Genomic DNA, 19,090 nt, shown 5'->3' with positions numbered 1-19,090 from the left:
GTATTATTACAGCCTCTATCTTAAAGGACGTAAACTGCTTAAAAATAGATTGATCTACGTCTACATACATACTCCACAAACCATTGTATGATGCATGGTGAAGGGTTCCCTGTACCACTACTACTCATTTCGCTAGGAAACAGAGCGACGGAAAGATGACTATCTAATGCCCTTGTACGAGCCCTACATCTATATCTACATCTACATGACTACTCTGCAATTCACATTTAAGTGCTTGGCAGAGGGATCATCAAACTACAATCATACTATCTCTCTACCATTCCGCTCCTGAAAGGGTGCGGGAAAAACGAACACCTGAACCTTTCTGTTCGAGCTCTGATTTCTATTATTTTATTTTGATGATTTTCGCATTCGGAAGAGAAAGTTGGCGACTGAAATTTCGTAAATAGATCTCGCCGCGACGAAAAACGTCTTTGCTTTAATGACTTCCATCCCAATTCGCGTATCATATCTGCCACACTCTCTCCCCTATTACATGATAACACAAAATGAGCTGCCCTTTTTTGCACCCTTTCGATGTCCTCCGTCAATCCCACCTAGTAAGGATCCCACACCGCGCAGCAATATTCTAACAGAGGACGAACTAGTGTAGTGTAAGCTGTCTCTTTAGTGGACTTGTTGCATCTTCTAAGTGTCCTGCCAATGAAACGCAACCTTTGGCTTGCCTTCCCCACAATATTATCTATGTGGTCTTTCCAACTGAAGTTGTTCGTAATTTTAACACCCAGGTTCTTAGTGGAATTGACAGCCTTGAGAATTGTACTATTTATCGAGTAATCGAATTCCAACCGATTTCTTTTGGAACTCATGCGGATCACCTCACACTTTTCGTTATTTAGCGTCAACTGCCACCTGCCACACCATACAGCAATCTATTCTAAACCGCTTTGCAACTGATACTGGTCTTCGGATGACCTTACTAGACGGTAAATTACAGCATCATCTGCGAACAACCTAAAAGAACTGCTCAGGTTACCACCCAGGTCATTTATATAGATCAGGAACAGCGGGGGCCCCAGGACGCTTCCCTGGGGAACACCTGATATCACTTCAGTTTTACTCAATGATTTGCCGTCTAATCATCATGGTCCTTACGCGAAATGTATGTTGGTGGCAGTAAAATCTTTCTGCAGTCAGCTTCAAATGTCAGTTCTCTAAATTTTCTCAAGAACATTGCTTACCCTCCAGGTATTTCAATTTGAATTTCTGAAGCATCTCCATAATACTTGCATGGTGACCTAACCTACCTCTAACAAACCTAGCAGCCCAGCTCCGAACTGCTTCGATGTCTTCCTTTAATCCAACCTCTGCAGATCCCAAACACTCAAACAGTACTCAACAACGGGTTGTACAGTGTCCTATATGTGGTCTCATTTGCTGATGAACCACAATTTCCTAAAATTCTCCCAATAGATTGAGGTCAACCATTCACTTTCCATAACACACCCTCACATGCTCATTCCATTTCATATCGTTTCAAACGTTACACATGGATATTTAATTGACTTGACTGCACAATACACTACTAATACTGTACTCTAACATTATTGGTTTGTTTTCCCTACTCATTGGCATTAACTTACATTTTTCTACATTTAGAGCTAGCTTTCATGCATTACACCAACTAGAAATTTTGTCTACGTCGTCTTATATCCTCCTATAATTACTCAATGATGACACCTTCCCACATACCACATCATCATCAGCAAATAGATACAAACCACTGCTTACCCCGTCCGTTAAATCATTTATGTATATAGAAAATAACAGCGGTCATATCACACTTCGCTGGGGCAGTCCTGACAATACCCTCGTCTCTGATGAACACCCATCGCTGAGGACAATGTACTGGGTTCTGTTACTTAAGAACTCTATGAGCCACTCACACCTCTCTGATACTAGTCTCTAGGCTAATACCTTTGTAAACTGTCTGCTGTGGGACACCGTGTCATACACTTTCCAGAAATCTAGGAATATGGAATCCGCCTGTGGTCGACCACCCGCGGTTCACAGGATCTTGTGGGAGAGAAAGTCAAGCTGAGTTTTGCATGAGCTGTGCTTTCTAAAACCATGGCGATTCATGGACAGAAGCTTTTCCCTCCTGAGGAAATTTATTATATTCAAACTGAGAATATGTTAAAGGAATATGCACCAAACCAATAAGGACATTGGTCTATAATTTTGTGGGTCTGTTCTTTTACCCTTCTTATATACAGAAGTACGCTTTTTTCCAGCCACTTGGGACTTAGTGCTGTGTGAGAGATTCATGATAAATGCAAGGAAGGCACCACTGCTTTGGAGTACTCTTCGTACAACCAAACTGGGATTAAATCAGGTCCTAGCAACTTATTTGCTTTAAACTATTTCAGTTGTTTCTCTACACCAATGATGCTTATTACTATGTCCCCCATACGGGAATCTGTGAGATGGTCAACCAACAGTATGTTTGTATGATTCACCTGTGTGAATGACTTCGAAAATGCTACATTTGAACCTTCAGCTTTCATTTTGCTATCTTCTAGTGCTACATCAGACTGGTCAACAAATTACTGGATAGATCCACTAACGATTTTATTTAGGACCAGCCAAATCATTACAATCACCTGTTTAATATTGTGCTGGTCCACCTTTGGATCGCAACACAGCAGTCATTTTCTGTGGCATGCATTTGACAAGTCTGTGGCAGATTTCTGGAGGTATGTGGCCGCAGATGTCTACATGCAGATCACACAACTCCTCTGTATTACAGGCTAATGATTTGAGGGTGCAATAGTGGCCCAGATGTTTTGTATCAGGTTCAAATCAGGAGAATTTGGCATTCAAGAAACCAACCTGAATTCATCAGCACATTCTTCAAAGCACTGTAGTCCAATTATGGTCCTGTGGTATAAACAACTGTCCTCCTGGAAGATGTCATTAGCATCGGGGAAGAGATCATCAGAAGAGATGCAGGTTGTCCACACTGATGCTGATGCAGTCCATAGCTGTTGAGAAGGATATGAACCACAGAGATGCAGGTGAATGTACTCCGTAACGTATTACTGTCCCCCCTGGGCTACATCTGTCACGTAATACAACTTTTCAGCAATTGCCCTGCATGACAGCATATCTGGACAGGACCATTGACCATGTGTAGCATCCGACCAGGCAACATGTTTCCATCAATATATGTTCTACTCTTGAAAATGCTACGGCCACTGTAATAGCAACTGATCATATCATAGGTCAACATGGGAGCACGCAGCAGGTGATGTATGCTGTGAAGCTCACCTTCAACAATGTATGCTGAACAGTGTGTTCCAAAAGACGTCTGCTGTACAAGCACTGTACTATGACATCAGGCCTGCCACAGATCGTAACCTATCCTGATTTACCAAGTGGGTAAGCCTATGACTTCCACATAGTGTTATTATTATTGTTATTTACTTTCATATCCAGAACAGTACAGCACAGTGCAGTTATTTACAAATTTGAAACATATCTACAATGAACACATACGACTCTGTAAATTTCAAATTGATTTTGAGGCCTAGAATTTGGCAGTCCTGATTGCTGGAACATTTTCTGAAACCAGGTCCTCCAGTGTGCCGGCTTCAGGCAACTTTGGCCAGACCAAGAGGTACTCAGTATGTTTAACTTCTCCAAATTTGCAGGTTGCATCGCTAGTGCCGTAGCCCCACTGCTTCAAGTTTTGTTTGCACCGTGTCACTGCAATTCATAGTCTGTTCACTGTTTTCCACGTCTGGTAGGGTAGCTGCAAACCAGTAGCAGGCTCTTCCTTTAGGTTTTGGCTATTACTTCCAGTTGTCTTGTTTTGTCACAGTTAGTGGAAGATGAAGATATAATGGCTTCAGTTGTCCGAAGAAAGTTATTTCTTGACTTCAGTATAGGACACAATGATTCACTTCCAAATGTGGGATGTCTGCATTTATTTTCTTGTTTTTTCTTCTCAGCCTCTGCCACTGTTCTTTTTCTAATATCTGGGGACGCTATGACTATAAGATGGTTAATTTTGTCAACTGGAGTAGGTCATAGGCAACCTATTATAATGCAGCCTGTCTCATTATGTGCAGTCTCACCGTGCTTGGTGTGTGCGTGTGGAGTTCTGCCAGACTGGTGCAGCATATTCTGACAGAAACAAACACAGAACTAGAGCAGAGGTTCATAGAACTTTTGGTTGAGCCCTTCACATGCTGTTAGTGAACTTGCTTATATTATTATTTCAGTTGCAGACCTTGAACTTCATGTTGTTCTTGCAATGGTCTTTGAAAGGAAATGTGTGGTCAAGCTTTACTCCAAGGCATGTAGGAATGTCCCAGTGTTATAATTGCTTTCCCTCCAATTTCCTTCCAATTTTTTCCTAGCTTGTCTGTTTTTCAAGTGAAACACATGGACCTGTGTTTTGGATGGGACAGGCTGTATGTGGTTATTGTCATAGTATTCTGCCAGATGAGGTGTGGACTTCCAACTCCTAGTTTCCTGCAAGTTGTTTCACGATCCTTCAACCACTATCCACAAATGCTCACAACAGCAGCACATGAACAGCTTTTCTGTTTCTAAGATGCTTGCTCCCAGGAGCAGGGACATAACAATCTGCCCTTTGTCAGAGTCACTTATGTCAGTGGATTTTCCCCATTTGCAGTCCATATCATTAGTAGAATGACTATTCAGTTACCTCTTCTCTGCTTACTCATTTTCCTGGTCGCTTCACGTGCCTGCAGCACAACCAGATAACATTCAGTGTCACTGTGGGCAGTCGTGACAATGTTTTGGATCAACACTACAGATACGCACCAGCCTCGTGGCCTGCATAATTTGAATTTTTTAATCACAAATAGCTATATCCCTGACTTGGGGATTATGTAAGTCATGCTCCACCTTTGTCAAAAATGTGCTGAAGGAAGGACACAGATATCAAATCCATATAGATGTGCTCCACATAGCCAACAAAGGAAGAAAACTATTAGAAGCACCTGAGAGAAACATTTAGCTCAAAATACCCAGCTGGCTCTAAGTGACCAATTACAGCTGAGTGCATCCCCAATTTTGAGCTTCATGTGATGCTATCAACCAGCCAAATACTCACAGACCATCATAATGACACATTTAATATTGACCATTGTGTAAAGTGTAATTTGCAATGTTAAAAAACATTGTATCTCCACTTATAATATTTGGTCACCTAAGAATTAGTGTCTCTTCTGGACCTTGTTTCCTGAAGATGGCCCATTTAAGTCAAAACCTAGTTAAAAATAAACAAAAATCAGTAGAACAAAAACAGTTTACTTGTAATTTAATCTTAAAGATAAATCTTTTTATAGCTATGTACAGCCACCTGGAGGTAATGTGAACCTGCATTCTCAGTGCAGTTCATGGTGTACGCTATGTCTAATTCTCAATGGGGCAGTAGGGCCTGTGTACATTATTCTATCTAGCAACACGAAAGGCTAGTCAGTGCAGGAAAGTTGCTTGCCTAGCTGGTATATGCCATAATGACACCATTTAAGCATTCAACAGCAACTGTTACACACAAAACAACGTAGTTCAGCCTTGTAGTGGTTGCCATGATCAAGAACACCAGTGATTAAACTCTGAAAAAGGACTCTTCCTAAATTTTTGAGGAAACTCACTACATTCAGTTCTGTATAACAAACAGCAACACCAAGAATTGATGTAGCACATGGACACGAGTCAGTAAACAGGGTGGATCTGCTCCTAATTTTTTTGTGTACAATTGGTCAATACTTGAACTGGAAGAAGTATATTACTGAGTTGCTCAAACAATTAAGTTCAGTTCCTTTTGCTCTTTGTATACTTGTTACTCTAGGAAACCATTGAGTCAACCTTCTGACAGTTTGCGTATTTTCACTCAATAACGTATTATGGAGTAATTTTCTGAGGAGATTTATTACTTAGAAATAAAGTATTGATTCCACCAAAATGAGCAGTAAGAACAATACGTGATGTTCTCCTTGGTCGTTTAGTAGATACGTCTTCATGGTGTTAAGCATTTTAACTGCAACATCACAATACATATATTTGATAATGAAATTACTCACAAATAATCCATCAAAATTTGAGAAGAATAGTTATATGTACATAGGTACAACAACAGAGGTAGAAATGATCTTGATTACCCAAGCTTAACATTGTCAGTGGCTCAAAAAGAAGTTCAATATGCAGCAACAAAAATTTTGCATTCTTCATCCGATACCACAAAATGTCCGACAGGTAGCAAAATAAGTTTTAAATCGAACCTAATCATTTCTTTTGGACACCACCTTTTATTCCATAGATGAATTTTTATTTAAAAGCTCGTTAATGTTAACACTCATCACGCATACATATCCAATCAACTGAATTATTCCACATTATTTCAATTAAAGAATTGCTCAATTGATCTATGGGAAACGTAACTAACAAACAAACTACCTACCTGACTGATAACTATTTGCTGATATTGTGACTCTCACATACTCCATGGAACGTGCAACAGAATTATGCATCGTCTTTTTGTGGAAACTGGGAGGTCTGTGTCAAACCAGACAGTGCAGAACTATCTCCACTGGTTCAATGTTGCCTATAGATGTTCAATACAAATGACAGTACAAACTCCAGCACCATAATCTACACAGAAGATGGGCAAGGGAACACCTAGAATGGAATCCAGATCAATAGCATGAGGTTCTCTTCACCGAAGAGTGCATGGTAAGTCCAATTTCTGGCTATTTTTGCAGAAGAGTACTCCTGCATGTGTCCTTGTACCAATGTACATCTCTCTCTCTCTCTCTCTCTCTCTCTCTCTCTCTCTCTCTCTCTCTCTCTCTCTCACACACACACACACACACACACACACACACACACACACACACACACACACACACACACACAACGGTTTCAGCAGTGGCAAGGATCATGTCATGTGTAAGGTAATGGGGAATAATATGGCCATACAGCAGCTTTGCTGGCAATGGAAATATCAGCAATGAAAAAATGGATGGGATGTGAAAAGCACAAAGATAAGTCAATATATTCATAGACTAATCTTTCCCTGATAAAGAGACAGCAGTATTCAGCAGTTTCAGATGGTTTAAATTACTTGGTTACATAACTGCATATAATTACCGTATATGACTTTGCGCTTAAGTAAATAATGTAGGGTGTGCTTGGAATGAGTCCTTGGATTATTGAAATATAAGTCACGTGAAAACGAGTTCTTCCAAGCAGTTCGTAATTTAAATTTAAAGCACAGCAGCAGAAATAATATGTTGGGCTGGTATACTTCAATCTAAATGTTTCATAGTAGAATTAAGTTATAAAGATGTTTAGAACAACTGCAAAGTAAGTCATTATTTTATTATGAAGGCACCATTCAGTTTCGATCTTTGTAGTGCCAGACAAGTATTTGTATGTCTCATATTTAGTGCAAAGACGTCATTAAATGAAGGGAGAGGGTGAAACTGTGCCAAAACATTCCTAATTATGTAAATCTGATTGCATGCCATAAATTATTTCTGATTATAATTTTCTGTGCTTAAGAGTAAAATTGTGTATTAAATGCAGAGTGAAAATAGTGTAATGCAAAATGGACATAAAAGTACTTGTTTTGTGTTTTGATGAGCATTCGTAGTTCCGTTGCATAGTGCTTTGTTTTTTTTTAATTGCATCAAATTATAAAATTATGTGGTGATAAAGGTGTGTAAAATTATATACTGTATTTAGGTTTAAGTATTTAAATCTTATAAAATTTGTAAACAGATTGTGGCCATGTTTAGGAATTATTTTGATTAATGTAGTGTCACATGACCCAACTGGGGACTGGGGATACGAGCGGGAAAATGTGGTATTTGGTCATTGTCCATTGTGGTGGTAAGTTCGGAGCGGCAAATTGCCGCAAGTGTAAGCATGGACGCCAGTGTATGCGAATAAACTGTGAAGGAACAACGTGAAAGTGTGTAGGTACAGGACAATAAACCACATGTGCGAATTGCACCGATCAGATTTATTTGTGAACTTTGATATGCATGGCCACAAAGTTAGAAGTGTTTTTTTAAATAAATAAGTTTCAATCTGAACTTGTACAGTGTACCTCATTTTGCGCAAGGTTGTGGTATAGACAAGTGTGTATTCAATTCACTGCTGTTCAGTCCAACCCCAGTTGCTGAGTGGTCATCGTGACAGAATGTCAATCCTAAGGGTCCGGGTTTGATTCCCAGCCGGGTCGGAGATTTTCTTCACTCAGTGACTGGGTGTTGTGTTGTCCTAATCATCGTCATTTCATCTCCATCAATGCGGAAGTCACCGAAGTGGCGTCAAATCGAAAGACTGGCACCCGGCGAGCGGTCTACCCGATGGGAGGCCCTAGTCACACGACCAGATGACTGCTGTTCAAAGGCTAGCCAATATATGACTCAGTATTAGGGGTGCAAATGCAACCATTCACTACCAGCTCTCTTTGCAGATGAGCCACGAATAAAATAGGTAGTGAACGAGCCCGAGTACATTTGCACACGTTTTGTCCCAGTATTGCGTATGGACGATAGATGTCTCTCATCGCTCTCAAAAATAGTCTGATGGCTGTGCAGTATTGGGACAGGTTGCTACAACCTATACTATCCTGCCCAACAGCCAACATTCTGGTGGTTTGCCCCTCTTTCGAAAAGATAATGCTATGAGCATACTGTGACCACCTTGTGAATACCTTCCTCCAGGAGGCAGGGGTAACTGAATGGAATGGCTTGTGGTATCTGCTGACATGAACGCAACTGAGTATGCCCTAGCGCCACTTTAAATATCAATGCACTGTTGCAGGAACACACTGGATGAGCTCCAGAGAGTCGTCATCAAAGAGAGGGACAAGCTTGAGCAGCAGGAACGAAGTATATCACAACACATGGAGTGGAACAACATTGTATTGAATATGGACTCTCACACCATATTCTGCTGACAATGTCTTCTCAGGCTTCCATCCAGGTGGCTTTGTTGAATTTCTGCAATGTTTCAATGAGTGTCATTGTCATGTTCTGGCAAACTGTTTAATTTATGCAGGCATCCCATATACCAGGTGATTATAATTAAAGTCCACCTACTCATGGAGGTCCAATGTGGACTGTAATTATCGTTTGGCAGTGGAACTTTGTAGATATGCTAATCCATTAATGCACAACCAATTTATGCTAAAAAAGTTCCAATTTTGGCCACCAGGTGCAAATATTGTACACTGTTTGAATGACAACATGACATCAGTGCTATCATTTGACAAGCCATTATGTGAGTGAACAGTACGGCTACTAACAAGAGAGACCATGTGTTGTTAGTGCAACTGTTGTATGTGAATGACAGTGACTGCAGTGGTGCATTGAGGGAGTACTGCTAACTGAAAGGTCTGAGGGGAGGTCCGTTGTCATTAAATGATTTAAAGAAGATGATGATAAAATTCAAAAACATGGGTGAGCTTCTTGTGGCACCTGGAAGAGGGAGGCATCCTGTCCCAGTGGAAGGCACTGACGAGATTGCTGCTGCTGTTACTGCCCACGCAACACGTGCCCTGGGTAACGCTAGTGCTAGTGCAGTGTCGCCAGAATCGTCCATCCCATGATAAACAGCATGGAAAATTTTGCAGCCTATTTTACACTTGTATCTGTACAAGATCCAGACAGTGCAGCAACTGAAATCTCATGAACCGTAACAACATTCTGAACTTGCTCTTTGGTTTCTGGCATGATTCGAAGTTGATAACATGGCCAGACAATATTCTATTGAGTGACAAGGCACATTTTACACTTCAGTTTGCAGTGAATACACAGAACTGGCAAATTTGGGATACTATTAAATCATGTGCTTTGGACAAAGAGTCACTTCACTAGCTGTATGTGACTGTCTAGTGGGGGTTCACAAGCACATTTATTCTTGATCTGTTCTTCTTTGAAAATAATACATCCACAGGGCATTCAGGGAGAACTGTCAATCACATTGTTTTACAGACACAGAATCTCATTGTTGCCTCCAGTGAACATACTGAACAAATTGTGTAAACACTGGTAAATAATAAAATCATCATTATGTCTTTCTGACTTGTTTGACATTTTCTGCCCACGTCCTGTTTCTAATCCATCACATATGCAAACATTTCATTCCATCCTTCATGCATTCACGACAGATTTGCACCTGGAACTATTTTTTTTTCAAGTGTAAATCATATCAGAATACCTATCAAACTTTGCTGCCATACGATATTTACAGCCCAAACTGGTCCTCTATGAGAAGCTGCATTTTATTTATAACCACGCAGTATATTCCTGAGAAGTGCTGTGTCTCTTCACCTCTTCCCCTTTGCAGACTTCGTTGACCAGAAGTGGGCAGTGGACTGCTGCTCAACTCTCTGTACACTTAGTCTTGTCCAGGGTGTGGACTTGGTGTATAGCTGCTAGTACAGGGTTCCCACTGAACTTAGCTGGCAGCTCTCATCCCTTTGATGAGAATGTCACGGAGCCTAATCTCATCCAGAGGCTTAATTTTTCCAGTGGTCCCAGGTGGTATGAATTGCAATGTTACACCCTTTTTTGGAGAGGTAGTTTGCTCTAAAGGAGTATGATATTTCTACACAGACCAGGGATCAATCAAAAGCAAGTTATTTTGACCAGCTACTGCCCAAAGGGGTGCTCATACTGTAACTGTGGTTCTCTTACACCCATTTTCCTGCTCTTGCTTGCTTTGATGTAAATATTTGCTACTGCCCTTGAAAGATCATAAACACGAGAAAGAATCATCCAGCACACTTTGATGTGTGTAATGTAGTAGGCCACTATCATGCACATTCGGTAAATTGTATCAAGCATTCTTGAAACGTACGAACACCAGTTTTTGTACCAAATGCACTTTCTCCCCCTAAATATACTATACGGTCATACTGCTGTGCAATTACTCGAAATGTGTTCATAATTGCTTTTTTTACTATGCTGTGGATGATCTTCCGCATATGTAATTATGTTTAGTACCCGCTCCTTGGACAATGATTGTCCTTCACGACATTTCACTGGAGACAGGACCTGCGGCTCCCTGTCTGACAAAAATGATTAACTACATGGCTTGACACCTGTTTCAATATCACTTTCACTTGCTAAGTATGTACCATCATCACTGTATTGCTAAAGTACATTGTCCACAAAGTCGAGAGTATATGACAACACATTCCACTAACTTATCTTGCAATAATGCTGATATTTCATCTGCCACTTCTTTTTCACTCTGCAATATTTCTTGGATTCCTTTCAGACAAAATGTCAACTTCAGCAGCAGCTGTTGTAGATATAATGTTATGTTTGCTTTGTTTATCTTTGCCATTGCTCTGCTTTGTATCAACACTACTAGCACTGAAGCACTGTTGTGAGTTACTGATTAATCAGTTCAACTATGTTACATAGGCTCATGTTATGCACACCATGTTCAACTATGTTACATAGGCTCATGTTATGCACGCTATTGGATACCTCCAGTCCCACCCCTGTTGCCATTAGGAGGCAATATTGTGGTTGCTCGGTAGAAAATACGTGAGACTTCGAATTTCATAAACATCACTGGCCTTTTGTGCTCTCGCATTCAAGTGGTTTCTTGTGAGTATGCACACAGAGCACTTTTAAGTAGAATGAACACACAAAACTAATCTTAGAAAAGGCAGACGCAAGATTGAGATTCATTGAAAGAATGCTCAGGAAGTATAGTCACACACAATGGACCTTGTTTACAAGACCCTGGTTCCAACGATACTTGGGTATTATGTCCAAGAAACCATGCTACGTCCTCCCTAATAAGAAATCCTAAATATAGTTACAAATTACATTTGATACACCCATACGGTCACACTTTCATTAATACGTGTCGGTGTGGCACCAAGTAAAAGCTTTTTGTAAGGCAGAAAAATTGCACCCACCTGTTTGCTTTGATTCTTGACTTTCATGCAAGAGGAGTGCCACAAACCATCCAGAACAAGGGATGCAGGATGCTCAGAGCACGTCTTCTGGGAATCTACGACAAAGCTGTTGAAAATAGACATTTCCTATATCGAGAATGTCTACTAACAAAGTTTCAAGGACTAGCTTTAAAGGAGGACTCTAAGAATATACTACATTCACCTACGTATTACTCACAAAGGGATCGTGAGGATAAGATAACAATAATTACAGGATACACAGAAACATTCAAACAATTGTTCTTTCTGCACTCCATACATGAATGGCACGGGAAGAAACCCTAATAACTGGTACAATGTGATGCACCCTCTGCAGAGTGTAGATGTAGATGTAAAAGCTCTCCCACATATTGTTCAGCACACAACACTTTTTCTCTAAGACTTGTCCCAGGCAACATTTGAACATCTATCAGATATTTGTCATCTTGCCCCCACCAATTTGTGTGTTTTCCTACACCTGAAGAAATTATTGTACCATCAACATTATCAGTCATGGACAGATATAGATAGCTCATAACACACGGATTGTTTTTCCTAGCAGTAGACTTCTACCACACATTGAACCCAGTGCGTGAAGTTTCAACACAGATCGAAGGAACTGTAGCGTCTTTTTTCAAGTGACTATGTTTTCTTTTTGATAACTGTCACAAGCAAACATACATAAATACAGATATATAAATCTTTTATGTATCTGATACGTGCAAATTATCTTGCTTTGTGCGACATGCCATCCTGTCACAAGTGACGAGTTGAACTTGATGAACAAGCAACAAGCTGCAACTATCTGATAGCCTGCTATGACTTAACAGCTTTAGTGTAATAGCCCCTACAAGACAATTCCTCCACAACAGCAGCACAAACTGAAGCTTCATCTTGGAGTCAATACTCTTGAGATACCTGTACTCACCTGCACTGCCTTGGTGATCTGCCTCACAAATCTCCCATAAACAATGGCAACACCAGCCAGAGGGGGTACAATTGCAAGGCCAACAAGTGCCAGCTGGGGTGACATGTAGAACTGTGGAAAAAAAAAAAAAAAAAAAAAAAAAAACATTATAATTATTTCTATATGAAAATGCAAAGAAACAACTATTTCAAGAATAAGCCACCAATATACTGCAATTCACAGTTGTTCTAGAAAGAACCAATGACCATTTATGAAAGCTTTGGGAGGAACTAAATAAAACCAAGGACAAGTTAGCTATGTGGAAATTTAATGGAAACAGTGGGCTCTCAACAGAGTTGATCAAGGAATTAAATATAGGGGGGAGGTACCAACCTGTCCACACAGTTTCCCCAAGTCTCAGCCTGATGGTGATGTTTATCCCATACACTTCTCAAAAGCGTTTTCAAAACTGTCACCAAAATGCTGGAACAACACTGAAAGAACTGATTTTGCTCTAGACTAATTAGAAGGGGATGCTGCTGAATGGGGAACAGACCATCAGAGGAATTTCCTCCTGGGATGACTTTCAAGCACAATTTAGGAGAAAGTAATGGTCATCCAGTACTGAGGAGTAGTTAACGTTGGAATTATTGGATGCAAAGCACTGTAACAATAGTTAGGGTAGTTACAAAAAACACATGGTGGGACATCTGACCAGGTAAAAATATTTAGACAAATCCATCGAGGAGAGTCATTTGATCGAGGTGCTGGTGAGAAGGGTATCTTACCACATAGGAAAAGATACATGATATAAGGGCTGGGTGACAGTAAATGATTTTTAACCTTTGTAGAAGGATTAGATGCACTTAGCAAAGGAAGAGTAGATTGCTCACAGAGTGAGAACCGTACATCAGAAAATCAAGACGGAAACCATCACCCTTCACGATTTCAACAAAAGAACAAGAGCGGATTTTGTGATGTTAAGCAGCTGAATTAATAATGCTGACATAATCAGTGGAGTAACCAGTCTCACACTTTTACATCCTCTCATACGAATAATCAAGGCAAATATGTTAAGGCACATCGGTCATTTTATAATCAACAGTTGGAAAACAATGTGCAGGAGCAGGGGCCAGTCTCCAGGACATAATAATGAAATTTTAGCCCCACATACCTAGAGATGATTTTAGGAGAGTCAGGCCTACTTGTAGGCCAGACACATTGATGACCACCAAACTCCCGAGTTAACTGTTACACTTCTCAGGCACTTTGTTTTATATGTAACATTTTCATTTTCTTTATTCTATCCGGTTTGTCAAATTTTATGCATTCTTTGACTACCTTATGACAAGTTAATCTGCAGAAATAATGAGCACCTTAACATTGGATACACACATGCAAAAAAAGTAATTGTTGCTCTCACAGGCATACTCAACAAATGACGAGCATAAATATTGTGTCAAATGGAGAGCATTTCAGCATCTTAACTGAATCATTAACTTTTTTTTAAAAAAATCAACAGAGTAGTGCGTTTACTAACAGTTGCGTAATTTATTATTATCTGTTACCAAGACCAAGAAACCAGTGGTACCCCTATGTATGAATCAAGCAGCAAGAAAACATTCACCATACACAGGTAGTGTACAGAACCCTCCAGTGCGCGGCACATATAATGACTAAAAATTTATTAGCCGCATGGAGTTAGGCACAGAGGAATGGCACACAGGGACAGATTCTGAAGACAATAAGAGTGAGTCACTTTGAAAGAAGTGAGGAAGTAGTGGAGATAGAGCACTGAGCAGGAATGTGTACCCATGTATGTAATTTGGTATAACTGTTAAGGTTAGCATACCAAAAAGATCGTGACGTCACCAAAATGAGGAGTGAAATAATATATATTAGGACACTATCAATGTGAGATTATGTATGATAGTACAGCTACAAGCCTTCTGTGGGAGACAGTGTATGGTCGATGCCTACAGATCAATATGTTATGACTTACTCCAAAGTTGCGACACAAGGGGATCTGAGTTTTACAGTTCACTGACAGAAGCATGTAGTAAACAGACGATATGGATGCAGATGTCTGAGCTTTGCGAATTATTAATAACGCAGGATGTGATAGGCAGATAACATGATATGTAGAGCAATGAAAGGTTGCTAGGGCTACAAGTTTGTGACTCTGTTGGTTTTATATTAATAATATGAAGAAGACAGTAGATGGCATAGAAATACGTGCGGTAATCCACGTTTGGTGATGCCTAATGAGGGCCTGATAAATGAGTCTACCTATTCTATAATAATGAACAGATTTATAAAAAGTTTATTTGGGGGAAGTTTATACTTTTAGTTAATAATTGGTCAAATTGGTTGGATTGATACATATTTTCTAGAGGAAGTTATTTTAATGCAAATAAAGAATTCCATATTTACCTACTTTACTTGAAGAAAAGATCAAGTAAGATGTAGAATCCATAAATTACCATTACCTGAGTTATTTGCCCATCCATTAAATATTGATAAGTAAAGTTAAATGGAGAATGGTCTTCTTACTTAAATATAAGACTGGTAGACAAACTGATTCATGAACAGATTAATTTTTGAGGTGGTTTGTGCCAAGAATGGGCCCTTACACTACTTCCGTGAGTCAGTTATGTCTACAGAGTAATTGAAACAATATAAAAGTAGTTGTGTCTAGAGCATGCAACTATTACTTACACTCTGAACTTCCCTTTTTCCTGCAGACATGAAAGATACACATCAGGACAATTAGATAATTGTGAGTGAAAGAATTCCAAGTCTGATATATTATGGAGAGTTTTTTTACACATAAATAAATGAAATAGTGCTTAACACAAATGCTATATATTAGTAGTTTCAATTTGTCTTCTTTTCAAAGTTAAAAGACAGAATATGTGGTGAAATTATTGTTTTTAGTTGATAATTCCACATAAAGAGTTTAGCCCATATTAGCATTGTTTAATTAGTGAGATTCTACAATTGAGACATCTTCTGTCCATGGTGAGAGACATTTGGTGTACCCTATCACTTCACCTAAGTGATAGGATGCACCATGTTGTTAGTGGAGATGAATGAGGATCGTCAATCTAGAAAATATTTTCTAATAGTCTGTTCGATGGAACACACATACTGGGTGTGGGAATTCATTTCTATCTGTGCATGTTATCAAGTGTAAATTGGCGCAGTGTCTCTATCAGACAGGACAATGCGGGCAGCAGATCCACACATTTCAGCACTTGCTCGTGTGGTGGTTGCTCCATGCAGCTGACCCTGCCTTGGAGTTACACCAGGCATCAGGGAGTAAGGACATTTGTGATACTCAACACTTACGTCACGAGATGAAAAGAAGAAGTTAGTTAGTTTGCTATGATATGTAAAAACGGATGTACACAGTGCATGTAATGTCAAAAGTTGTATGGCAGACATAGACAATATGAGGTTTTTCCAGGCTGTAAATGTTGGATGAATATACGCAGATAAAAATAGAAGTTCATTCTATCATTTCATTTTGTATTCAGAAGAAAGAGCAGTTCTGCCCAGTTTCCAGCACAAGACCAACTGCTTGTAGAAAATGAAGTCAATGAAAAGAAGAGACACCGTACAGAGGGATGATAAATTTATAAATTTCAGGACTATAAGGACAGACCAAATTACAACAGCACCTGAATCTGTCCACATCTGCTCAAAATTAGAGGGACACCTCTAAGGCTCTCATTCATGATGGGATTAACATAGCATGACATTTAAGTGAATGAATGACTGAACGAATAAATAAATAAAAATATGCTAGAAAGACATACAACAGATAATTTAAAGCAGTTTATACCATCATAGAAACACCTGCAGTAGCCATAGCTGTGGAGCGCAGTCCATCTGACACATTGGAAGTGACTGCCTGGCTTACAACAGATGTGTCAGATGAGAGCCGGTTGATCAGCTCCCCTGTCTTGTTACGGTCGAAGAAGGCAACTTCCTGTTTCACTATCGAGCCAAACACCCGTTGGCGCAGAGCTTGCGTTATGCGGTACCCTGAGAAACAGAAATTTCAAAAAATATACATTATTTTACGGTGCCAGCACTTTCAAAAGCCTCAAAGGATTTTTCACTTGCAATGAATCTCTAACAGAATGACCTCCTCTGAACAAACTGAGAAGGATTCTGAAAACATCAATAGTGTGAAACCTAACTTACACTTTTACCACAAGACCTCCTACAAGTCACGGATTGAGGTAATTAGGTACGGGTATCATTTCTGAACTTGTGAAAAAGCATTTAACTTGGTACCACACCAACATTTATTAAAAAAGCACAGTTATATGGAGAACCAAACAATATTTGTGACTGGTCTGTAGCATTCAAGATATGAAGAACTTACATTTGTCAAGGGGGGGAGGAGGGGGGGCGGGGGGGGGGGGGGGGGAGAGAGAGAGAGAGAGAGAGAGAGAGAGAGAGAGAGAGAACTGAAAACAGCACTTTCTATCAGAGAATGAAATTGTGCAAGGAGACAAAAAAGAACACTAAAATATATATCTTTAGAAAGGCAACTAAAATATTCTTCATAAACAGTGCATGGGCCTTAGAGGACTCAAGCAATGGTTAGTAATGGAAGGGAACAATTACAACATCCTGTCATTCTGCAATATGTCATCACAATGTAATACTTTCAGAAGAAAATCTTGTACCAAGGTATACAGCACATGATAGTAATGCTTAGTCATTCTCCTGAGCTCAATGTCTCACTCATCATGGGAGCATGCTGTCCAGTTTTTCAGGTGAACTGAGGAAGCATGAAGATGTTCATGAGACATAATTGCATGTTTACAAGATGGGAGTCAGTTTTCCAGACAGATTGGAGGCAGTGCAAGGAGCATAAGAGTCTGTTCATGGTCCAGGAGTCACCATTGGTTGCTCTTTGTGTGTGTGTGTGTGGGGGGGGGGGGGGTTCATTAGTGATGCAGTGTGAAATTACTTCCTTTTTTTATGACATAATTTATCTGGTACAAACTGTTTCTAAATCAAAGAGCATTATACAAATAGGAACTTACCCAATATGGCAGTGCAGTTGTTAAGTCCCTGACCTCATATTCCGGAGGATGGAGTTTGCTCTGTCTGACCATCGAATTTAGGTTTGCCACAGTTTTCCTAAAGTATTTCATGCAAATGCCAGAGTGGTTCCCTCAGCAAGGCCATGGCCAACTGCCTGTCCTACCCCCATAAAAGCACACTTATATAATCTGTGTGTATGTATATTTTGGGCTATTTATTTTCACTGTATTATGATAACAATCCTATATCATTGAGAGATGATCCTTGGGTGAATAAATAGATCAAATCAGTATGTTAGCACGGATGGGGTTCATCAACACAAGTAGAAGTAACTTCAGGCATGCCCCAAAGAAGTGTTGATCTTGTGTACTAATGACCTAACAGACAGTATCAATCGTAGCCTCAGACGTTTTGGACATGATGCAGTCAGTCGTAACAAAGTACTACATGAAAAATTGTCCACACTAATGTCCATTACTTCATAACAAGAAAAAATGTAGTATCCTGTGAGTACATCATCAATGAATCACAGGTGGAATTAGTTAGCTCATATATATACATCATACACAATGTGCATGTAGCAATCTGTAAGGATATGAAATGGAATGATTACAAAGGCTATGTTGTAGGTGAAGCAGGTAAAAGATTCTGGTTCATTGACAGGATACTGTAAAAATGCTGTCAGTCTACAAAGGATAGGATTTAATGTCCCATCAATGACGATGCTGTCAGAGACAGAGCACAAGCGCAGTTTTGCGAAGGACAGGAAAGGAAACTGGCAGTGCCCTTTCAAAGAAACCATCCCAGAATTTGCTTGGGGCGATTTAAGGAAATCAAGGAAAACCTAAATCTGGATGGTGATTGGAGCCGTTGTCCCCCCAAATGTGAGCCCTTCACCCAGTGACTGATTGCTTACAAATCAATTGTGTGTCCCATCTTACAATACTGTTGCAGTGTGTGGGACTCGTACAAAATACAATTAATGGCAATAGTGAATGTATACAGAGAAGGGGAGCACAAAAAGTTTATTGGATGTGAACGTTACGATTAACCAGCATTTACATCCCCGAGTCCTAATATTCCAATAAATTATAAAATGAGTGGCTGATAAGATACTTATTTTATTTCAGTTTTGAATATTTAGAGAT

The 19,090-nt window shown here is 39.8% G+C and overlaps 1 protein-coding gene across 1 annotated transcript in view; it reads right to left on the bottom strand.

Moving 5' to 3' along the window:
* LOC124716913 (ATP-binding cassette sub-family B member 10, mitochondrial-like) overlaps positions 1 to 19,090 on the bottom strand; it is a 112,324-nt gene that overhangs the window by 59,868 nt on the left and 33,366 nt on the right. Inside the window, exons 3-4 of the mRNA XM_047243482.1 lie at positions 16,723 to 16,925; positions 12,897 to 13,007 (exon numbers count right to left, since the gene is read on the bottom strand). Coding sequence (XP_047099438.1) covers positions 12,897 to 13,007; positions 16,723 to 16,925 — 314 coding nt within the window. The remainder of the gene's footprint in view (positions 1 to 12,896; positions 13,008 to 16,722; positions 16,926 to 19,090) is intronic.

This window comes from Schistocerca piceifrons, chromosome 9 (genome assembly GCF_021461385.2).
Source record: "Schistocerca piceifrons isolate TAMUIC-IGC-003096 chromosome 9, iqSchPice1.1, whole genome shotgun sequence".
Taxonomy (NCBI): domain Eukaryota; kingdom Metazoa; phylum Arthropoda; class Insecta; order Orthoptera; family Acrididae; genus Schistocerca; species Schistocerca piceifrons.
This window is presented reverse-complemented; position numbering and strand designations above follow the sequence as displayed.